At 40.7% G+C, this 17,356-nt stretch overlaps 1 protein-coding gene across 1 annotated transcript in view; it reads left to right on the forward strand.

Annotated features, from left to right (window-relative positions):
• dennd1b (DENN/MADD domain containing 1B) overlaps positions 1-16,195 on the forward strand; it is a 156,380-nt gene extending 140,185 nt beyond the window's left edge. The window contains exons 21-23 of the mRNA XM_084723793.1: positions 12,233-12,318; positions 12,699-12,921; positions 13,524-16,195. Of these exons, the coding sequence (XP_084579919.1) occupies positions 12,233-12,318; positions 12,699-12,921; positions 13,524-14,375 (1,161 nt within the window). The 3' untranslated portion in view covers positions 14,376-16,195. The remainder of the gene's footprint in view (positions 1-12,232; positions 12,319-12,698; positions 12,922-13,523) is intronic.
• Positions 16,196-17,356: the final 1,161 nt, after the last annotated feature.

The following is a 17,356-nucleotide window of genomic DNA, read 5'->3' on the forward strand; positions in this document are numbered from 1 at the left end:
TTTTAATGATTAATCGGTTATTAGAATACTTTAATTCCTTTTTATCACTTGACCAGTGAGGCAAGTGAGTTGCCCATTATGCCTTTTAACTTGCCCCTGGCAAGCAGGCGATCCTTGTTGTTGAGCCCTGCACGCTGGGCTTTGGGGAAACACTGAGTGACATTTTTCACCGTTTTCTGACATTTTATGAACCAAACAACTGATCAATTAATCAAAAACATAATCAACAGATTTATCAACATGAAAATAATAGTTATTTGCGGCTCTAGCCACCTCATGTCTCTGCCTCTCTCCTCTCAGCTGGAGCTTTTCCACCTCTTATTGCTAAATGAAAACCAGCAAGTGGACTCCCAATTCTGTCTAAAGAAACACACACACACACAAAAACATGCCTGCAATGCACACACTGACATTTTGGTCACAGTCATGTAAGAGTGTGATTAGGAGAGGTTGTGCTGTCTCTAATTAGCGTTGTGTTTCCTGTGTGTGTGTGTGTGTGTGTGTGTGTGTGTGATGAGGCTGGAAAGTCTTGAGCGCAGAGGAAGGTGTGACGGCCGGGGAGAGGAGAGGAACGGCAATTAGAGGCTTTTCTAAAGGCCTCCTCGGACACCCTCCCCCCAGCTAGTGCACACACACACACACACACACACACATACACACACACACACACACACAAAGACAGGGCTAAACCCACACACACACACACACACACACACAGATTAACAGTTAACATGCAATTGATGTGAGCACACACCCACAAACACGCACACACACATACTCACACACCGTATTTAGGATATACACACGCTCACACCCCTGTCCCCGCCATTCAGGCCTGTTCATTGCCACAGTAACGGGTCCCCGGAGACCGCTGGAGGAGGGACAGACAGGACACAGGACAGCATGTCCCACAGTACTGGTTTGTGTGTGTTTGTGTTTATATAGAGTCCACACTGCTCTTCCCGTCCTGCTCTTTTCACATAGCATTACTTATAGTTCATAACCCAGGTATATTATTGTATTACCCGGGTCGCTACACATTAAAGACACAAAACTCAGGAGGAGACGGCAAGATTTTTCTTCTGTCGCCTGAAACTACGACTGAAAATTGAGAAGCCAAGAAAGCCTTGATAATTTATGGCCTGTCAGTGTGCAGTAACCCCTGAAAGATTGAAACTTTTAGAAGGAAATTGTACTGGAAATGATTGGTTCTTTCTATTTTTTGTCATTTTTTTCAGGATAGGTTTATGTCAGTATATGCACACATGAAAGCACATTACTTAAAATCTCATAATGAAAGAATAACTCATTCTCGCACAAAAAGTTTTTACCCCGGTTCAGTGAGAATGTTTTCCTGTTTATAAAGTACCACTGAGAAATCATTTGGCAAGTACAGAATGAAATAAGGACTCTTTTTAGGTTTCTGATGGATTTTTTTCCTCCGTGCAAGCCATTTATTTACTTCCACTCCGCTGTTTAAAGGACACCATATTTACATTTCAGTTCCAGTTCAAAAGAACGTTGCAGAAAAACATACCTATTGTTCCTGCTCGCTCTCATCTCTCCGTCTCTCACCGTTCCATCTTTTTTTTTTTTAAGGTTGTTTCCTATGAAATCTTGATACTGCGTTCTGCCCACAACTGTCTCGACCAGGTGTTCCTTGCAGGAGAAATTGCTCTCAGTGGGACTAACCTGGTTAAATAAAGGTTAAGTAAAATGAAAAAAAAAAAAAACGAAAACGTACCTTTATCCTCATACCTTCTCCACTTCTGGTGCCCACACACACACACACACACACACACACACACACACACAGACACGTACAGCAGCACCTTGGCTAACTCACTCTGTCAAACATGTCCCACTTCCTCTCTGCAGACAAACCTCAGTCCTGTCTTTGTCCAATGACTTTATCTTTTTAAAGAACAGATAACATATATAGAAAATATTACAATAATAGAGATAACAGAAAATATTGTTTTCTTAAAATAAAATTAAAATTTGTACTTTTTTTGTATTGATATTGTATTCTGTGTATGTCATAGAGGACAGACTAATAACTATTTTGATAATTTATTAATTGTTTTGAATCATTTTTAAGAACCCCCCCCCCCCAGAATTCCCTGATTTCAGCTTCTGGCATGTGAATGTTTTCTGGTTTCTTGAGTCTTCTGTGACTTTAAATGTAATATTGTAGGAGGTTTAGCTTCATACACACATGTACAAATATTAAACACATGAATACAGCCTCAAGGTCACTAGTTACATCTGCAGCCTCCACAACTGCAACTGCAAAGTCGATTAATCAATTGGTTATCAGCTATTAAATCAATTGCAAACCACTTTGATAACCGATTAATCAATTTGAGTAATTCTTTAAGAATCAAAAAGTCAAAATTCTTTGATTCCAACTTCTTAAATGTGAATATTTCCTGGTTTATTTATAACTAAATATCTTTGGGTTGTGGACAAAACATGACATTTTACGGCGTTGTTTTAGGCTTTGGGACACAGTAATCAATATTTTTCACCATTTTCTGTCATTTTGTGGAGCAAACAACTAATCAATTAATCTAGAAAATTATCAACAGATTAATCGACGATATAAATGATTATCAGGTGCAGCTCTGTCTCTCAGTATAATATAATATAATTCAACACAGCAGCCTCCAAAATGCTCACCAGCATCTCTAAATCAGTCCAACAAAACAAATGATTACCTTCATAAAGGAAGTACTTCACTGCAGTACTTTCAGTTACTGTAGGTGTTCCTAATAAACTGGCAGCTGAGTGTATATTGAAGCTGGCACTTTAGTGATTGAACCATAATTTGTGCCTAAGTGAAACTAATCTGTTACCTCGTTTAATTTGCGATAAACAAAGTGTTTATATTTATTTTCCTTCCAGACGTAGAGCCACAAACACCACATCACATTTTTTGCATTGTGTTCCTCCAAACCCTCGTCTCTGTGTCCTTTCCACGTGTCCACACCTCCGACCAACAGAGCTGCTTTTCACATTCAGAAACACGTTGCCATCCGACGCTCCAAAAATGTGATCTGATTAAAGACATTCCATCCGAGCTGTATGAAAGAAAAAGCCTGATACATTTTTATCATTCATCATATTTTTTTTTTGCAAACCCCTCTATGTTTGTCCTTGAAAACGAAATGAATGATCCTGGAGTAGCTCCTTTAATTAATCATAGCAAAAATAATCAGAGTTATGAAATTCAGATTCTATTTGATCAGCCAACACACGCACCAAAGTGAAAGTGCTGCTGTCATTTTGCGTACATATTTCAGCCGTACCTGGCGATGTGGGTGATTTGTTGTGTTTGGTGGGCTTGTTGATTAAGAATGTAGGAGTAATCCTTTCGTTTGACAAAAACAAGACGGAATTGGACTGCTGACTTCTCGTCTGATACAACAAACAACAACCATTGTTGTGGCTCCTGTATGGTTTCGTGTGTGAGTGCCACATCTGTTTTTGAGATTCCGTTTAAGATTTTGTATATCTGCTGGTGTGTGTGTGTGTGTGTGTGTGTGTGTGTTTTATGTGGAATTTTGCTGTAAGCATCTGCAAAGAGAAAGTGTGTCTGTACCTCAGGTGTTTAGTACATGAGCATGTGTTGTCAGTGTGTGTACTGTATGTACCCACAAACACGCATGCATTTATCGGTTCGCCTCAGGTTGGAGACAGCAGAGTGACAGCTGTTAAGAGAGCAGAGGACAGTAGAGGTTGGGACAGCGTTATGGACAATGACAGCCAGCAGGCGTGAGGCCGGGCTCAGCCCCAGGCTCCGGACTCTTCACCTGGTGAGGCAGGAGAGCTGCCAGGCCGGAAAACACCACACAGCTCAGCTCAGGGTGGAGGAGAAGCAGGGAGCTAACAAAGATGTAGAGCAGGAACAAAGTCACATGGATGCTTCAGTGTGTGTGTGTGTGTGTGTGTGTGTGTGTGTGTGCTCATGTGTTCGTGGCCAGTGGACACATATGTACACTGTACACATTACCTGTGAAGTGTTATAACGGGGGAGAGTGTGCATATTAGAGAGAAAATTCAGATTTTGAAAGGTCAGCTGATATTATAAACATCCTAACAATGTGGTTATAAACACTTCTGACAAAGATACATAAACAGAGGCTGAATATTTTACAGTTTCAGTGGTATTTTTTTAATAGTTATCAATAACTATAAATAAAAAAAACACAAATAGAAGAAAAGAAATGTATGTAAAAAAATTTTAATCAGTTTAAGGGTGAAATATACAGAAAATACTGCTTATAAAACTAAAAAAAATAACAATTATAATCAATAACAGTTTACATTATACTGTTAAAAAAGTTTTCACAGTTGCTTATCGGTCAGAATGTACCTGATACCAGTATAGACTGATACAGCTGTGATTGGTCGGTATTGGGCCAATAATATCGTCCAGCTGATATATCAGTCTGGCTCTGGTTTTGGACTGTTAGTTGGACAAAAGAATAAATCTGAAGACTTTCCTTTGGGCTCAGGATGTATCGATTAATCATTAAAATAGTCAGCAGATTAATCAGTAATGAAAACAATGTTTATCATTTGTTTTTGAGTTCAAACATGCTGATACCAGTGTGTATTTTTAATACAGTAATACTTGAAGTATTGCTCATATAGCATTATATCGAGTCTGTGTGGGCGTCATGTCCAGTGCATACTTATGAAGTGTCTCTGTCATAACAGGGAGAACCTACATGTACGTTTGTGTGGTTCAGAGCAGAACGATTAGTTTATTAATCGATTAGTTGATCGAAAGAAAATTAGTTGCCAGCTGTTTTGATAATCAAGTAATCGTTTCAGTTCTTAAATGTGAGGATTTGCTTTTTGTCGTCATTTATGTTTGGAAATGTAAACTATGGACTGTTGGTTGGACGAAAGAAGGAATTTAAAGATGTGACGTTGTGAAAATAACGGGCAGATGAATCGATAATGAAAATAATGATTAGTCACAGCTGTAGTGAGGTCATGGTTCAGGATGAAGGACGATCGTTTGTCTCTGAGTTCAAACACGTTCGTATGAAAATGCATTTTTAATTCAGTAACAGTTAACTTGAAGTATTGCTCTAAAGCACCACACAGACGGTGTGGACATGATTGAAAATGCTATAATATGAACAGTATGCTGAAATAATACTTTCTGGGTAAACTGAATAGCTAATAACTTATTTCACAGAGCACACACTGTATGTGTTATAATTCATAATAATGAATTTTTTTTATGTATTTGTAAATGGAAAAAAGCTCAGATATGCTCTTAATATTCACTGTAAGATTAATATTGTGGATAAATATTGTTAGATGAGTGGTGAAGATGCATCACAATGAACTTTAAGCACAGTGGTTGTGTCCTCAGTCCTCTGTGTGAGTGTGTGTGTGTGTGTGTGTGTGTGTGTGTGTGAGTGTGAGTGTGTGTGTTTACATGGTTATTTGTATGCGTTTGTAGTCTCCACTTCGCTTAGTTTCTCCTCACTTCAGAGACCCGACCGGCTTCCTGGCTGAAACCAAAGTGCCATCTCCTGGCACCGTCACAGTACTGCAGCGCACTCATTCACACAGAAAGACACCTGGTGATTTCATTGGATGAGTTTAGTTTAGTGTAACAGAATGAGCATAATGCACATTTTTCCGTCTTTTATATGGCTCCTGTTTTCAGTGAGAGGGAAGTGGGCTTTCAGCAACAGCCAGTTGGACAGACGAGTAGTGGATCTTGCCTCAAACGCTGTTTTTTTTTTTTTTTTTTTTTTTTTTTTCTCTCCCCCTCTTTCGAGTGAGCAGCTCTTAAACAGGCAGACACAGACTTGGCCGTACTTCTGCAAAGGCTCTGCCTCTCCCCAAGGTTTGTTTGCATTTTACCGGCATCTCTTTACATACACTGCCAAGCTGTGAGATCAGTGCCCACTCAGAAATACCATATGAAATGTATAATGTAAGACCGGCTATTAAAGTCCGCTAGCGTTTGGCCCCGTCACAGAGAGGCATAGTTGTTCCGCATAACCGGTCATGCAGGGAAGGAAGGCAAGAGGAGGGGAAAGTTTGTTTCTCCAAATGCAGCTACTAAAATGGATGGTGATGACTATTTTCCCCTCATAACCACAGAAATGAGATGTAATTTGTTGTATCAGATCTGTTTTTTGAGGCCCCTGAGATATATTCCTTACCTTTTGCTTATTGCATTAACAACCCCCGTGCATGAAGGGTCACAGTGAAGGATGGGTTTGTCATTTTTACCCTCATTTATTCTCAGTCCACCACTTTAAAGGCCTGAAAGCGATCCTGAAGATGGCAGTTCATGTGTTGCTTTTTATGTCTGAATCCTAAACTGGAGTTCAGGATTCTTTAACCCCTTTAAGCCACAAACAGGAACTTGGATCAAAGTTAAAAAGAAACAGAATGACTTCAAAATAATTAGTCAATTAGTTGCCAGTTACTGTGATAACAGATTCATCGTTTCAGTCATTTTTCAAACAAAAATGTCAAACATTTCCTGGTTCCAGCTTCTTAAATAAAAGGATTTGCTGCTTTTTGGGAACTCAGATTTTTCCCTCAGAGTGAGGCGACAATGATTAATTGATTAGTCGATCAAAAGAAAATTAGTTGTCAACTGTTTTAATAATCAATTAACTGTTTCAGTCTTTTTTCAAGCAAAAATGTCAAACATTTCCTGGTTCCAGCTTCTTAAAGGTGAAGATTTGCTGCTTTTCTTCATCATCTTTACGTTTTTACCGTGGTATGACTGTAAATGAAGACTCCTTAGTAATCAGGATTATTTTACCTCTTTAGCTCGGAACTCAGATTAAAGTAAAAATTATAAAATAGCATAAAAAAAATCAAGACACGTTTCCCTCCGTGTAGAGCTGCAACGATCAATTGATTAACCAAAAGAAACTAGTTTAATTTCAGTCATTTTTCAAGCAAAAATGTCAAACTTTTACTGGTTCCAGCTTCTTAAATGTGAGGATTTGCTGCCTTACTTCATAATTTATGATAGTGAATGAAGACTCTTTGGGTTTTGGACTGTTGGATAAAAGAAGCAATTTGAAGATGTAACTTTTTTTTTTGACATTTTATAGACTAAATAATCAATTAATCATGAATCAATAATGAAAATAAATGTTAGCTGCAGCCCTCAGAGTGAGTTTAGCGAGTTTACTGTTCAAGAGAAGCTCAGATGTAAACTACTATTCTGGATTTGAGGAACACACGAGAATTTTTTCCCTCTTGCAAAATGGATTGAGCTGCAGTAGTTTTACTGAAATAACCTGACCAGTTTTATTATTTTCATGACTCCTGCTCCTCTGCTGTATCTCCTCCTGACTCCTTCGCTCCCTGCGTTCTGTACCGTCTCACTTGTGGCGACGGGAAGCGAGAGCCAGAAGACAGACAGAAACTGTGACATCTGTCACCGACAGCAGAGTGACGGACGGAGAAAATGGGAGACAGGGAAGACACGGAGGGGAGAATCACTTTTTCATTTTCACCTTTCAGCTTCCCATTAGCCGACAGCGAGAAGCTAATGAAGGAGCGGTATGATAATCTGTTGTTCTGCCATATTTCGTGCGTTCTGCTGTCCTGTCAGGCCTGGGGAGATACGGGACGGTGGCAGTGCTGTCACAGCTTTAACACGGGACCTGTTTGCATCAGTTGAGAATTTCTCATTGTGAATGTCTAAATTTGAAGAGTCTCTCCATATTTTTTTTGTTGTTGTTGTTGTTTTTTACATTGACACACAGTACATCTAATTTTAGATCTCAGTTTTAACTGCTGTTGTTGGTTTTGACAGCTGTTGAGGAGGAGAATATTATGTTCAAGCACACTTTGTACCTCACATTACCACTAAAATGCATGTAATGTGTCGGACATTTTTAAATGCACAGTATGTAAGTTCTACCACTAAAGTCTATCTCATATTAAAGCCACTACAAGGAGTTTTAAACTGATTATGAAACAGTCTCAGTTTAATACTGATGCCTCTATATGACCCACATAAGCAAACAAGACCATCAGCGAGAAGATTGGCTATTTCCGTATTCTTAATGCATGTCAGCAGGTCAGATTATCTGTGAATTCAGATATAACAAGTCTGTGTTTACATTTTTCCAGGCAAAAGTTTCAGTGAGTTGATCATTAGCCAGTTAACAGGAAGCAGGAGGCGATTTTCCTGTTCAGATAAATGTATTTTGACGTTTTATTTTGAGGTTATTGTAGTGGAAACAGTACTGATTTTGTCCACAGGGGTCTCCAAAAAAAAGTTCCTTATAGTAGCTTTAAAACGAGAACAAAAGACGTAATATTAATGTAATAAATCATAAAAGACCGTGATATCAGATCAAGGAAACATGTTAAGTTTAAATCCTCACTTCTCAGCCGTGGTGTCCTTTGAAATTTCTATTCCGGTCTGAAACTTGTGTTCTTGTTTGGCTGTTTTACATTACTTGGAATTTAAATTAATGCAGAATGTTCACCAAATCCCGCAGCGTTCCTGCAGCCTGCCTGAGCCTCCTCAGCTCTGGGGAGGAGGGGTCGGGGGAAATAACTCACTTCAACCACAGACGGTATGTTAAATAGGATTTTAACCTATTTAACATACAGTCTGTGGCTCCATTCACTATTTGGACTGCAAGACTCATAGTTGGACACATATTGTTCCTTTAATCAACATTACTGTAAATGTAAAAGTGTTAACCAGCTCATTCATTACTTACTGGGAAATATAATAATATTACAGTAATGAGTTACTGAACAAAGTGCTGCTGCTCAACACTGACCGTTAATAAATGACAGATTTCTCTGTGTTTGAACAGTGTTGGAGGCATTTGGGATAATTTAAGTAAACAACTCAACAAAACAATTAACATATGTCCAGCATTTTTAGACATTTTAATGGTAAAATGTTCCATATTATAGCTTTAAAGAAGTGTGATAAACTCCACTCCTGCGCCAAATTTGGCGGTTCTGTCGTAAAATGCTCGGTTGTTGTAAATAGTTTCATCTTAACTGCTGCACTAAAGGGTCACAGTGAAGAGAGGGAATGACAAATTGATAAAGCCGTGAAGTGAGGTACCATCCATTTACTGCTCCCTATGGAACTTCCTTTCGTAGACGGCACCAGAGCTGTAACAGAGATCAGAGGGCCAGGCTTCATGACCTGTGTCTGGTTGTGTTTGGGTTCACCTTGCTTTAATAAACACCTAGACGCACAGAGAGGTCCCGCTTCCCTAAACACAGCCGCTCTCTCGCACAAACACGCGGGCTAAATAACTGCACACACCGTGAACATGCAGTGCGCGTGTTTGTACTGTTTGTGTGTAGCCGTGTCTGTCCGAACCCTGCCCTCTCCGAGTGTCTCACAGGTGCATCTCCGCTCTGCCGGCCCGCTCTGGCTGGCTGGCATGTCGGCCTGGCCCCAGATTTACTGCCCTGACACAGGAATCCATTAAAGGCTGTTTAGGGATCCCAGGCCTGAGCCCCTCTGAAATCTCTTTCATTATAGCTCCAAGCTACCATGGAAGGGGAGCGGCTCGGCCAATCAGCAGTGCCACCACATGTGTTCGTGTTTAGCCCGATGGCTGAGAGGCTTAAGTGGCTACTGCACACATCTCCTCCGCTGACTTTTATGGAGAAAATGGCACTTTAACTCTTTGTGTTTTTTTGTAATAGGGTGCGTATGTGACTGAGTGTGTGTGTGTGTGTGTGTGTGTGTGTGTGTGTGTGTGTGTGTGTGTGTGTGTGTGTGTGTGTGTGTGTGAGAGTGTGTGTGTATGTCCTCGCTGGCCGAACACAGGCCCTAAATGAGGCCAGGCCAGCCACACGTTACATTCCGCCTGTCTGGCTGGCACTGCGTCGGCTAATCAGGACCGGCTTGGGTCACGGTTCCAATACTGACCCCCCCTCCTCCTCCCTCCCTCCTCCCCCATTCCCATCATTCTTTGGGGCTTTGAGGAATCATTCCTCACCTCTCAATATTTCCTTCCTTCCCTTTTTCATTCATTCTCTTCCTCCTTCATTCTTTTGGTCTTTGGTCTAGTTTTTTTTTTTTTTTTTCATACAGACACACACCATCTTCACTTCTTAATGCTCCGCTCACTTTTAGGGTTGTAGAAAACCTTTCTCTCAGTGCTGGTCTTTGATAATGTGGCTGATGTGAGTTTACAGAGAAGAGGGCCAAGAAAAAGTAATTTTTGGAGGGCACATTATGAGTATTTCTACAAGTTTGTAATGGAGTTTTTGACTGTTTATGAAGCAGTCTCCGTTTAATTCTGATGCCTCTATATGTAAGCAGGAGGAGATTTTTCTTTAGATATTTTTATTTTTTATGTTATATTTTGTGGTTACTACGATGAAAACACTCCCACTTTTGTCCACAGGGTCCTCCAAACTCCAAAGTTTCTTCTAGTAGCTCCAAGTATGCATTACACAATGTAATCTGTTTAGTTACTTTTGAGTCATTATTGAGATCTGGGCACAGAGTGATTTAATGTCCAGATCTAAGTTAATAGCAAACAGGACAAAGAAAACATGACATGTTGATGAAAACTCTCTGCAGCAGGCAGAGGTTTGGAGAGGTGACCCAGTGCTAATGCACGCTGGTTGTTAGCAGTGTTAGTGTGTTAACTGTACTGTGAGTGTTTGTGTGTGTGTGAGACTGATGGACAATTTGGACCAAACAATAGACACAAGAGGTGTACAGCAATATGTAAGAAGGTAAATGGGGAAAAATGCAAAGAGATAGTATTAACACAAGTGAACATTTTCCTTGCCTTTTCATTACTTGTCTTTCTTCCTACCCTTCACTTTTGTGTCTCTGATTTCCTTCTACCACAACCACAACACAAACACGCAAAACACGACTGTCTTCACTTCTTAAACCCCCTGTGCTCTGCTCACTTTTATGCTTGTAAAGAACTTTTTTTCCTCAGTGCCTGCCTTTGATAATATGGCTAACGTGAGTTTAGCACAGAAAAAAAAGGAAAGCATTGCCCTCTAATGCTAACACATGCTGGTTGTTAGCAGTGTTAGCATGTTAACTGTACCCCATGAGTGCTTGTGTGTCTACAAGCTGAGGGAAAAGTTTTCCATCCTTTTTTTCCTCCTTCATGCCTTTCATTAAGTCTTTCTTCCTATTCTTCACCTCTGTCTCTGATTTGCCCTCCACCACAACCACAACACAAGTGCACAAACACGACTGTCTTCACTTCCCCCTGTGCTCCGCTCACTTTTAGGGTTGTAAAAAACCTTTTCTCAGTGTTGGCCTTTGATAGCGTAGCGAACGAGAGTTTAGCAGAGAAATCAGAGAGGTGGAGCGAAGCCAGCGTGGAAGAAAAAACAAAACAAGGAAGACATTACAGTGCTCCTTAAAGCTAACGGTTGTTAGCAGTGCTAGCATGTTAACTGTGTTCAGCGAGCGCTTGTGTGCACCGAGACTGAAGGACGATGTGAGATATTACTGTGTGCAGCAATATGTACGAGGGTAAATGGTCTAAAATGCAAAGAGTGTAAATGAGAAAGTGAGATAGTGTTAACATAAGTGAACATGCACATGCAGTGAGGGAGGAACATGTGCGTCGTAGTGGAAGGCATGTTAATAAGTGGCCTGGGGCAGATTTGGGCTCCCATGGGGAGAGTCCTGCCCTGCTCTGTGAAGCTTCTGTCTCTTCTTTAACCCGCCCATTAAATATGGTACACAGGTGGCTTATTAAACCCACTGTGTCAGACAACTACAGTACACACTGATCATTCAACTCCCTGCAATGACAAACACAGTCACATGCACTGCTGTGCGTAATGCAAATGATTAATGTTTTAACCCACGTCTTAACTCGCAGAGCGTAAGTAGCTTTTAGTTTGCTTATAATGCTGAGTTTGATAAAATACTGCAGGGGATCTTAAAGATTTTTATCCCTAGACCCAAATTTGACAAATTTAGTCTCAACCCTGAGGGTCCGGGCTCATTAAAACAAGCGAGTACTCCTCTCTTCTGGGGACCCACCAGACACAGACCTGCATCTTTTCTCTATCGCGTTCCAAGTCGTTGTTTTATGAAAAGCTACTCCTCAGCAGAACACCATATTTTGTCTAGAATCCATGTTTAGAGAGAACCCCCCCCCCTCTCTCTCTTGGGTCCACTTTTATTGTTTTATGTTATTCTTTAAGTCTAAACTGCATCCATTTTCTGTGTTGTTCTCATTAACAGCACAACTTCAACAAGTCTCCCATGAGCATGGGCCCTCGAGATCTGGGATATGGGCTTGATGATGATGAGCTGGACAATGCGAGCAAGTAAGTGCTCTTGTTTTTATGTCCTGTGACTTCACAACATTTTGTCACTGAAGACGTTCTGATGTTGTTTCAAGTGTGTATGTTATGATATGAAAACTTTGCTCGCTGACTGATTTGTTTTTATGAAGGAAAAAGTTGATAGCAGGTTCAAAGTTGCTTTTCCATGCAGATTCAGTCTGTTTTTACTCATGATAATACTGCCCCCAAGTGGACATGTAACGCAACAGCATTCGTTGACAGAAATGTCAGCCACTTTACCTGCTTCTACTGAAAGGAACTGGTAATCGCAGTGTAATTATTGGCTTGTTTTCTCTAATATTCACAGTGATACACAAATGTTTCCCACCATAGATACATTTATTAACCCCGTCTCTGTGCAGGATTTCGTCCGAAGACAGCGGGGACGTCCCTTCTTACATTGAGGACAGCGATGACTCCTACTCACTGGACCTCGACATCGACTCCTCCCGCTCGGGCCAGATGAACCTGCTGGAGGAGATCCTCGACTCTCTGAACACCACGACGGTGGAGAGCGGCAAACTCAGCGCTGCCAAGAGCCTGGACTTCTTCAGGTCCATGGAGGATTTAGACTACAAGCCCCTGGTATGAAAGAGAGACTGGAAGAAGACTAGACTCTGCCTCTACCTAGTCACTCCCATCTTATTTAAAGATATCTTTATAAAGGAAAGGAATGGAACTGGGCCCTTTCAAAGTACTTAATTTCATTGAGTTTATGTCCACAGTGTCTTTTAGCCTTTTCAGTCTCAGGCCCAAAGGTGTGTTTTTTCACTAGAGGTACCTTTTATCTAATCTCTGATATAGTTCAAAACTGGATTTAGTTGCAACTTTCATTCTTCAGGATGACAAGGTGTGTTGAAAAATAAAGAAATACTTGAGTTGTTGCACCCAAGTTTTATGATGAATTGTTTACTTGTGGGTTCAGCTACAAAAATTATGTGCTAAAGTGCATTTTAACACATTACATAAGACGTCCAAATGGAGACAGAAGAGTGATGCAATTAATATATTTTATATTTGCCTCCAGAATGTGGAGAAGTAGACGTAGAAATTAGCATAACACAGATATTCTTGAGTAAAGTACAAGTAAATTGAAATTGTACTTAAGTACAGTACTTGAATAAAAGTACTTAGTTACATTCCACCACTGGTTGTTTAATGAGACTTCCTTGTTTCTTTGGTTCCAGAACAAGCCCACAACTTCCAGTGAATCCAAACCTGCAGATGACGGCGGCAGCGGTGGAGACGAGGATCAGGGCGGCTGGAACATGGGCCAGGACGACAGCGCCATCCATGGGAAACACCTCCCTCCATCGCCACGCCGACAGCCCAACAAGAGCAGCCTGAAGAAACCGTCGACAGCTCCTCCTCCGGTGCCCATCATCACAGCTTCACCTCCAGCCCAGGACGCCGACGTCTCTAAGTTACATCCTCATCATCCCAACTCCAACCCTCGCCCTCTACCTCCAGGACGACAACCAGGAGACCGCTTCTCCTACTCGCCCTCAACGTCCCACAGAGTTACACCCATGCCGCCGTCTCCCACTCTGTCTCACACCTACAGTTCTCCAGTGAACTATTCTCCGGTACTGATCGGCCGCTCGCGGACCATCTCGGACCCTCAGGCCAGCACAGAGCCTCCTCCCTCTCAGACCCAGAACCAGACTGCCTCCACCAGCGTCCTGAGGAGGAAGGTGATGTCCAAGGAGACAGTGAGGCACTACCAGGAGAAGGCCCTGCAGAGGCAGGGCAGCAAGAACCAGCAGGAGGGTCAGGGGAGCACGTCGAGGAACAGCCAGTCAGCTATGCAGGTCCCGTGGGAGAAAGAGGTGTCCAAGGAGGGGCTCCTGGGGCTCGGCCTGTGTCTGGGTCAGGGGAAAGGCACGGGGGCGACCGTGGTGCAGGATCAGGGCCTCCTCGAGGAGATTGAGTCCATGTGTTGCCTCGGCCCGGTCCTGCACACCGGCCTGCAGCTGTCACAGGTTCACTGCAACAACAGCCACCACCAGGTCCAGGGCAAAGCTACAGACGAGTCGTAGGGACGTCAGAGACTCGCTGTCTGCAAAATGCCATAGTTCTACTGAAATATATTCACTTCTTCTATTACAATTAGCCACAGTCTCAGAGAAATTCTGACCTTTTTTATCTCAGCACTCAGCTGTCAGGAAGAAATCTGATGTCATACAGGCAGGAAACAGGAAGAGATGAACTGATGCGCTGCATAACTCTCCATCTTTAAATACGTCTGTGCTAAATAGAGCCCTAACAACCTTGTTTTTTAAGAAAACAAATCAAAATATCTGCCAGTGTAGTAAAAATATTTCAACCTGTTTTCAAGAATTAATAAACTGTAGTTGGTGGGTTCAGACTTTTGTACATTTAACAGAAGGAAGCAGCTCAATTGAGCAGAAACCAGCAAGTTTCAGGCTTCAACTTCAGCTCGTTTACATTATGTTTACCGAGGAGGAGCTGTGTCAACATTACAGTGCATGCAGTGCTTCAGTAATTACACATTCAAAGTTTAGTTGACTTTGCTCATTCATAAAAAAAATGTCTATCTTTGTCCTCAGTGCAGTAGAGGCAATGTGGCGTTGATACGGTCTAAATTTAAAGAATTATATTCATATTACTGTTTTTAAGTTTATGCTAATTACCAAAAAATGTGTCGGGTGAACTTTTCTGTTCCGAGGCCTTTTTGTAGAGCACTTTGAGCCACACTTGTGTGTCCAGTTTCAGATCAGTCAGACTTCCGGTATGAAGGGAGTGACCTCTCCAAAAGTGTGTTTCAGGGCTTTAATTGTAGTGCCGCCATCAGGCCAGTTGGGTTTATGTTTCTCTGGAAGCACACGAGCACACGGCTGTTCTTGGCTTCCATAGATTTTCTGTGGAAACTGGTTAAAATAATCTTACTGTAGTGGCAGATTTTTTTCACCTCCAATGTAAGATAAGTGCTTTTCCTCTGAGTGAATTGGATTCTCTGCTGAAATGACAACAAAGTATGAGTTTATAAGGTTTAATTTCTTAAAATAAGTGAATTATTTTGTGAGGGAGGCACTTACAAACAAACTGAGGCCATAGTACTGAACTGTTTTTATTTTGGGAGTGCCAGAGAAAATACAACTTTACAAACTCAATGACAAACAGAAGACTTGATAAGAAGGAGATTTCTGCAGTGTTTTTACTGCTCGTCGTAATATTTCTGTCTGTAATCATCTAAATTTATGGAGAACACACAGTTTCCTGTGTTGTATGTTTCATCTTGTAACATATTCACAACGTAATACCTGAAAAAAAGACCCAGGAATTAGATTTTGGGTAAAATATAAGTAGCTAACAGTTGATGGAGGAATTTTCCATCTTTACTTAAAGGAATTTAGAAAAGTCTCAGTAGTTTTTCAGGATTAAGAAGGGATTAAATCTCCTCGACACACCACTATGTCAGTCTTTTACTCACTGTGTTCTGAGCATTTCACACCATTGAATTCAATTTGCACTTGTAGATTAAATAATAAATAATACTCAGTCTTGACCACCTGGTACTAAAACCATTTGAGCAAAAACAAAGTGAGACAGACTGTCCAGACACAGAGTCCATCGGACCTTTGAAACTAATTCTACACTGTGTTCAGTTTTTTTTTATCACCATGCCTTAAACAGACATGTGATTTGTTTTTAATACTCTGGTGTCTTAATCTATAGATACCATAACAGGTACTTTGTAATCAGAATCTCAGATCTTTAGTTCTTAAACAGCACTGTATTCCTCTGGATTAAATGAATAGTTAATATATAAATATATAATAAGATGTGCTTTAAGCTGCTGTTTTAAATTGCATCCAGATAATGAGATGTGCATGTAGAGACCTCTCTGTCTGTCTCCCTCCTCTTCCTGTGTTCCTCAGGACACTTCTGTCCCTCTGAAGAGACGCAAATACAGTCAAAAGTTAAAGTGGATCATCTTTAAATGCCAGTGTCAATGCTTCATGTCCTCTTCTTCCTCTTTTTCCACCATCATCGCTCTTCCTCTCATGTTGTGTCTCCTGATTTTCTTCTGTCTTTTAGTCCTTTCAGCACATCTGTCTTTCACTCTTGACCTTAACAGTGGTGGCCAGTTGTTGCAGAGCTCGTGTGATTTGGAGCCGATGTGAACTTGACAGGATGAGTCTGGTGATATTTTCTGTTCCTTACTGTCAACAAATCTCATGAAAAAATGCTTTACTCTGTTTCCTGATGCTTTCAGACTTGTGTACAGATACAGAGGTGTATCACTGCCACGCCAGACAAAGACCATTATTATAACATACAAACTTATAACACTGTAGCTTATTATAACAACTTACTATAAGTAATTTGATAACTCAGTTCAGGGATCCCAAACTTTTTTCATGTCAAGGACTCTCACAGTAGATGTACATCAGATCACAGACCACAGGTTTGAGGAGATTTTGTCTCACAGATCCCCTCAGAGTTTTTAATAAAGTCTACAAGAGCTGCAACAATTAGTCAGTTAATCGATGTGTTGAAAGAAACAACTGCCAACTACTCTGATAACCGATGAACTGTTTCAGTCATTTTTCAAACTATACACTCAAACGTGTTGGTTGAAGCCTCTTCAGTGCAAAAAAAAAAAAAGAATGTGCTGATTTTCTTTGTCATTTAATGACAGTAAATGAAGAGTATTTGGGTTTTGGACACTTGGTTGGACAAAAAGAACATTTTGAAGACGTCACTTTGGGAAATTGTGATGAGCATTTTTCACCATTCTTTTTGACATTTTATAAATTAAACAATTCATTCATCGTGAAAATAATCTGCAGATTTATCGATGATGAGTTGCAGCCCAAAACAATTTCCAAAAAATGTAATAATAATAATAATAATAATATTAAAAACATTTAACATTTAAAGTTATAATAAAGATAAACAGTATGAAGTTCTAACAGGAAACACCAAACTTTTCACATTATACATTTTTCTGACGTGGCTCAAACAGGAATATGTTTTCAGCCACAGATTACCT

The sequence above is a fragment of the Lutjanus erythropterus genome, chromosome 7, assembly GCF_056507025.1.
Source record: "Lutjanus erythropterus isolate fLutEry1 chromosome 7, fLutEry1.hap2, whole genome shotgun sequence".
Lineage (NCBI taxonomy): Eukaryota > Metazoa > Chordata > Actinopteri > Lutjaniformes > Lutjanidae > Lutjanus > Lutjanus erythropterus.